At 32.8% G+C, this 6211-nt stretch overlaps 1 protein-coding gene across 1 annotated transcript in view; it reads left to right on the forward strand.

The window, feature by feature from the left end:
• The window catches only part of LOC149412288 (PDF receptor-like), a 140470-nt gene extending 134745 nt beyond the window's left edge, over positions 1-5725 (forward strand). Inside the window, exons 9-12 of the mRNA XM_089645698.1 lie at positions 40-125; positions 2064-2247; positions 3723-3853; positions 5629-5725. Of these exons, the coding sequence (XP_089501824.1) occupies positions 40-125; positions 2064-2247; positions 3723-3853; positions 5629-5725 (498 nt within the window). The remainder of the gene's footprint in view (positions 1-39; positions 126-2063; positions 2248-3722; positions 3854-5628) is intronic.
• The last annotated feature ends 486 nt before the right edge of the window (positions 5726-6211 follow it).

Raw genomic sequence — 6211 nt, forward strand, 5'->3', positions numbered from 1 at the left:
AACTTCACCAACATTATTACATATTGTTTCTATTTGCAGCTGAACTTTGTGTTTCTTCTCAACATAATTCGGGTTCTGGTTATGAAACTGCGCCAGAGTCACACCAGTGAAATCGACCAAGTTAGGTAAGAAGACATTATACATTTCACTTAAAAAACATAAAATTTTGCCTGAAGGTTTGCGTTGTTTGCGTCTATTTACGAGATATTGATTACACATTTTGGAAGATGTTTTTTTTTACAATGACGTAACAACTCTGAAATTCGTATCTCAGTTAACAAATACTGTTCCTTTTAATCAAATTTCAAAAATTGTATCTGAATAAAAAGTACACGATGATTTATCTAACAAATTTAGAATTGTTTAAAATGTCTGATGGTTCTAGCGTCATACACTTACACATTTTTAAACATAAAATAGTCGTTTACTTCTAACATGTTAACCCTCGAGCGATAATCAAGGGTATTGTGTTTCATATTAACTTAACGATATCTTTTTCTGAAAACCTCTAGTCACATTTACAAGCTACGCGACTGTGATTCAACAACAAGTCGCCTACTGATATGCTACATTTGCTAATTTATTAGGAATCTCTTAAAATAATTGCAATTCCAGTTAAAATTGTCTTGCATTTGCCTTAATAATACATCATAATGAAATGCGAAAATATAGAATTTTTCATGATCACGTGTTCCGATAACATCATGAATATATATTCTTAATTTACTAAAAGTATATCAGAAAACCTGTTAATTCATTCGTAAGGGCTGCAATCCCGTTTAAAACCGAAATACCAATAAATTGAAGCGATTCTTAGTAAATTAAAAATAGTCATTTTTGTCCCAACGCTACCCGAATTATATTATACAGTACTTGATCATTTTTTCACGTCCAACCATGAAGTCGAAACGATTTCAAGTGACTAGCGATGAAGACAGTATTTTTTTATTATAACGATCTATATGTAGTTGTCTAGTAAATTGGTTTCAGGTATCCTTTTTTACATACTCCGGTAAATTTCCACCTCCAGAACAAATATAACATTTAAAGCCTGTTCGGACGGCATTTAGGCAAACTAGTACAATAGTACTAAAGGCCCGCGTAGCTTTCGACCAGCACCGTCTGTGGCGTGACTGACTGAATCTGTTGTCGACGCGTCGCGTTGCGTACCTGCGAACCCTGGTAAAATAGTAGGGCGTAAATCCAAGAACGACGCGAATGGTACCTACGCAAAATTCGAGTCACCTATGAATCTTTATCACTTGGGAATAAAAGGAAGGCAGAAAAGAACCGATTGTCACGATTTGTTATTAAATTTTTGTGATAAGTTAAGAACACAAATTAGCTCATTTTGCATTGTATCAAACGGTTAAAAATGGCTGGGTTTATTTGGCTTTAGAGATATAACGAACCTGTATTTTTAGGCAGTAAAATCTAAAAATGTGCTTTTGATATAAACAACGTAATTTATACGAAATTACAATATTGAATGCCTCTGCAATTTCATAACAATGTATATGAACATACATAATACATTCGTTTTTGGTCAATTTTTCTATATCTGCATACAGCGTTTTCGTTAACATAGTCATTTTTTGTGGTGCATGTTGGAATTGTGAAAATTTGATACATTTTTAAAATGTTTGAGACTACGTTATTGCTTCGAAATTTTGTAATAATGCATTTTTAGATGTCATGATTGTTTTTACATTTTTTGACCTGTTGTCTTTATTTAGACGTGCGATATCGTTGCTTAGGCGGCAACTTGACATACCTCAGTTTTTACATTTAAATGAAACGCAAAAAATGTAAATGAGTTGTCAAGGAAGTTGTTTCTTTATCATTTATGTATTTATTTAGGTCCATTTGGGTTTTTACATTTTATTTCGTTACACGCATTATGCATGACACGCAACATAAAGATATAATGTTAATAAAAGCCGATATGTGGTGGTAGTTTGTTGAAGCAGTTGCCGCTCAAGCGACGATATGTGATTGCGGATTATTAATACGTGTATACAAATAAATATATATTAATGGCCCCATGTGCTCGGCATGTGCAGGAAGGCGGTGCGCGCAGCCGTGGTGCTGCTGCCGCTGCTCGGCATCACCAACCTGCTGAACATGACGCAGGCACCGCTGGAGAAGGCCCCCTGGGAGTTCGCGCTCTGGTCATACACCACACACTTCCTCACTTCGTTCCAGGGATTCTTCATCGCTCTCGTCTATTGCTTCCTTAACGGAGAGGTAGGCATACTATAATCCAATCGCTATTATCTACAGATTGACGGCGTGCGATGCTTCTAATTATTTTTTCCGTATTTCTCTTGTCGTGTTTAAGCTTACCATGTTCATATTGCTTCTGATATAGAAATTAAATCTATAAGGATATCAAAAGACATTTGTGTCGGCGACCAAACGTGTTATTGTTTTTTTGTTGTTGTTTGTTATTCACTTGTTTTACCGACTAGATATCACAAACGTGTTAGATATTCAGAAATGTGCAATAAATCATTAGCTTATTCTTTTTTCTCTGTGTTCCTGATACGGAAATTATTTATATCACCCGACTATACGCGTGATCATTACACAACTAAAATGCAGCCTTTAAAGATTACTTTAGATTCTTCAATTTCACTTAAAGTGCCTTTTAAACTAACTAATGTTATTATGTAGGTACATAGGTAACCTATTTGGTCAAATCCGGTGGTGGCTCGTGAGTTTTGAGTTTATAAATTAGAGCAAGTTAGAATTCAATGATTAAAAAATACATTTTTACTGTAGCAGAAAATAATTTCAATTTTTAACACATATTTTATTTTCTAAAACGCACGTATTATTCATAAATTATCATACGCAATAAACATGTTGATAATCTCACTAGTTTTACGCTACCGAAAAGTTTTTAATCATGTTTAAAAGCATTAAATAATTATTATATTTTCAAAGATGGTTATGATTAATTAATAAACCTACTGTTAGTAACTGCTTACTTTTTTGCGATGGAATTATATTTTTTTAATTTATTTGCTGTTTTATTTGCGAATATGCATGTTTAAGATAAATGATCAAATATTTTTTTTTTTCATTGTGATATCAAAAAGATAATAATTGTGCGATAGTTACTGCTCTTTTATAGATCTAATACCTATAACAAAGCGATTTTTTTGTGTGGTACTCTTTTCAAACTAAAATATTATGTAATTTTCTTCGGTTCTTCTCAAAATGACAATTCAACACACCTTTAAAAGGTGAAATAATGTCATTAAAAGTGATGAAACAACAACTAGGTTAAATAGTTACGAATGTAACCTATTTAAGCTAGTTTTTGTTTCATCACTTTTCATAATTTTATAACACTTTTTATAGGTGTGTTGAATGGTCATTTTGATGAGTTATCCGGTCACAATTTTCTTCCATGTCAGTATTTGAACATAACGGTTGAACTAATAAACCCATCGTTGTAGAATGTGCCTTATATAAATATTCCACAAAAAAGCGCCTGGAATGACCACCAAATATTCGGAAAGCATACCGCTGAGTGATCCACTGTGACCCAGTTCTCTTTGTCTTCTCATAACCGATGTATTGTAATTAAAAGAGAGATAACACGAAGCTCTTTAATGTTCATATTTTTTATCTTAAGGCGCTGTTGTTGATATAAATTACGTGTATCTATACAGGGAGCAATAAGGCAAAGTACTGTATGAATGGTGTTCTAGGTTCGTACCGCAGTCATGAAACAGATTTCGTTGTTTATGGAGATGAGGGAGCAGCGCACCCAGTTCCGCAGAAGCTATGCCTTCCACTATTGCTCATCCGAGGCCAACAGAAGGGAAAATCTCCCCGTAAGGTAGGTCTATTTGCCTTACATTACCAAATTTTATAAGATTAGAAATACTAAAAGTTTGTCCACAGATAACAAATAACACGATGATTCTTCACATGGAAATTCCACTAAGAGAATACTCAGTACACAGATAATTCTGGACTAGATGTTAGAAAGAATTGTAACACTTATCAAAAAAAATTATGTATGAAAAATAAATATTATCTTATTGGAATCATATTTTTTGCTTTATATTCGTTTTGGTTTCATCTATTATTATCTGTTTATATTGTTTTCGTGAGGATAATTACGTACTTATCCTAATCAGCCTTTTGTTCAATAATAAAAATACCAGTTTGATTAGGATTTCTATTTATGTTAGCTTCTTGAGTTGGTGCGTTTAGGCATCATTTTTCAGTGTATCAAGCTGATTTCATGCTGTGTGATTGTATAATTTCAAGTGAACACGATTAGACATGTCAAAAACTCACACCATAAACATCATTATAGTAAATAATCTAGTTGTATCAACGTAACATATCACAATAATTTTACCTCTCATGATATTGTTGTCTTAGTCAATTATATTTAAACTTTTTAAATCTTCGATACACAGATGTTGTTTACTTCTATTTTATGTATTTATTTAGTTATAAAAAATACGGTTTTATATCTAGTATAAACCTGTACTAACTACTAACAACTTATTTGTATGACATTTAGGCAAACTTTACACTACATCTAAAACTTATTCTTTATAGCATTTGGGCATAACCCACGAAAAGCAGCAAGGCTTTTAGCTTCTCTAACATCTGTTATTGAATCTCAACAGTAACACCTTCATTAAAAAAACTTCTACAATATGTTATTGTTGCTACTTATTTTTTATACAGGGTGTATCGGCACGTACCCGACAAACTTTAACCAGCTATTCCTTAGCATATTTGGAGTAAAAAATCTTATGTGCACTTTGCTGTCCGGTAACGTTTTTTTTTAATAAAAAATTTAATATTCATATTTTCACCACATGTCACCACTGTTTTATCCTTTGTCAAAATTTGAAAACCCATCTGGCAATATTTTATTCGAATTCCGTTGAATAATATACCTACATTGGCGCACTTTTACAATCACAACGAAATGGCACGGCACCATTCGTCTCATTTTTAAGTATTATTATTTAGTGTGTGCGAAAGAGCGAAGACGCTTTTCGACATACTTGCTTATAACAGCTGTTGAACACGAAAAGCAATGCCAATGACAGTGATGTAGTGTGGAAATATTTAATTTTTTTTTTTAATTGAAAAAAAAATGCTACCAAATGCTAAAAACTGCTAAGCGGACAGCAAAGTGCCCATAACATTTTTTACTCCAAATGTGCTAAGGAATAGCTGGTTAAAGTTTGTCGGGTTAGTGCCGATACACCCTGTATAGTTTTTTTTCCCTTTCTCATTTACTGTATTACCATTACGTGTTCTAAATTTGTAATATTATTTGTAAATATTAGTATTGATGTATAACCGTTTGGTGATATTGCCTTAAGTAACAGAGAAAAAATCATGACGGTAGCATTCGCCTTACAATTTACTTGAATTAAAAGTTAGTTTTATAACCGGTACAAAAGAATCATCAAAAAGTTTTTTTTTTAAATTGATTGACTTTTTAACAACCCATTTATAACATTCGCTCGCGTAGGAATATAATATAATGACACTTATTTTCAAATTAATCCCTCGGGTTAAAGAAGAATGTTTTACACGTGAGTGTAATAAGCAAATAATGTGTATTTTTATTTTCAGAGAGGAGGAAAAGGTGGGGTGGTGGTGGGCCTGTTTCGGGCGATGTCGGCAGGAAGCAATTGAAGCTCCGCCCTTTGAACCCGCTGCCCCCGAGTGAGTTATTACGAAACAATTTCACATTTTTTGATAATGGATGACTAAAAACCTGTTTTATTTTTAAAATATTTTTTTACTACCTTTATATTTTTTTTACATATTTAGTACAGAAAACATATTTGACAATACTTGTACGAAACAATTTGACAATTCTTATTTAGTTTTTATGGTTGTTCTTGTTCATCTAACTTTATGCGTCCCGGAGATGGTCAATATAAATGTTCCATGTTTACGTAAATGATGCGACCAATTGATTTTTTTTACAGAGGCAATTGAATCAATTTTCACTTGAACATCTTGTTGACGACGAATATTTCGAATTTTGAATGCTTCTTTATTTTCCGTCTAAGGAGAGCTTGCATCTAATTTAAATTCTTTATTTTTATATGTATATATTAGTGGCGTAGTTTATATTGTTCACTAGTCCTGTACTGGGGTGGACTGGGTTACAAAAATCCGTCGCTTCTTCATGGTAGTTTAATGCTAT

The sequence above is a fragment of the Hesperophylax consimilis genome, chromosome 23 (genome assembly GCF_061612785.1).
Source record: "Hesperophylax consimilis isolate HC1 chromosome 23, BYU_Hcon_1.0, whole genome shotgun sequence".
In the NCBI taxonomy this organism is placed as follows: domain Eukaryota; kingdom Metazoa; phylum Arthropoda; class Insecta; order Trichoptera; family Limnephilidae; genus Hesperophylax; species Hesperophylax consimilis.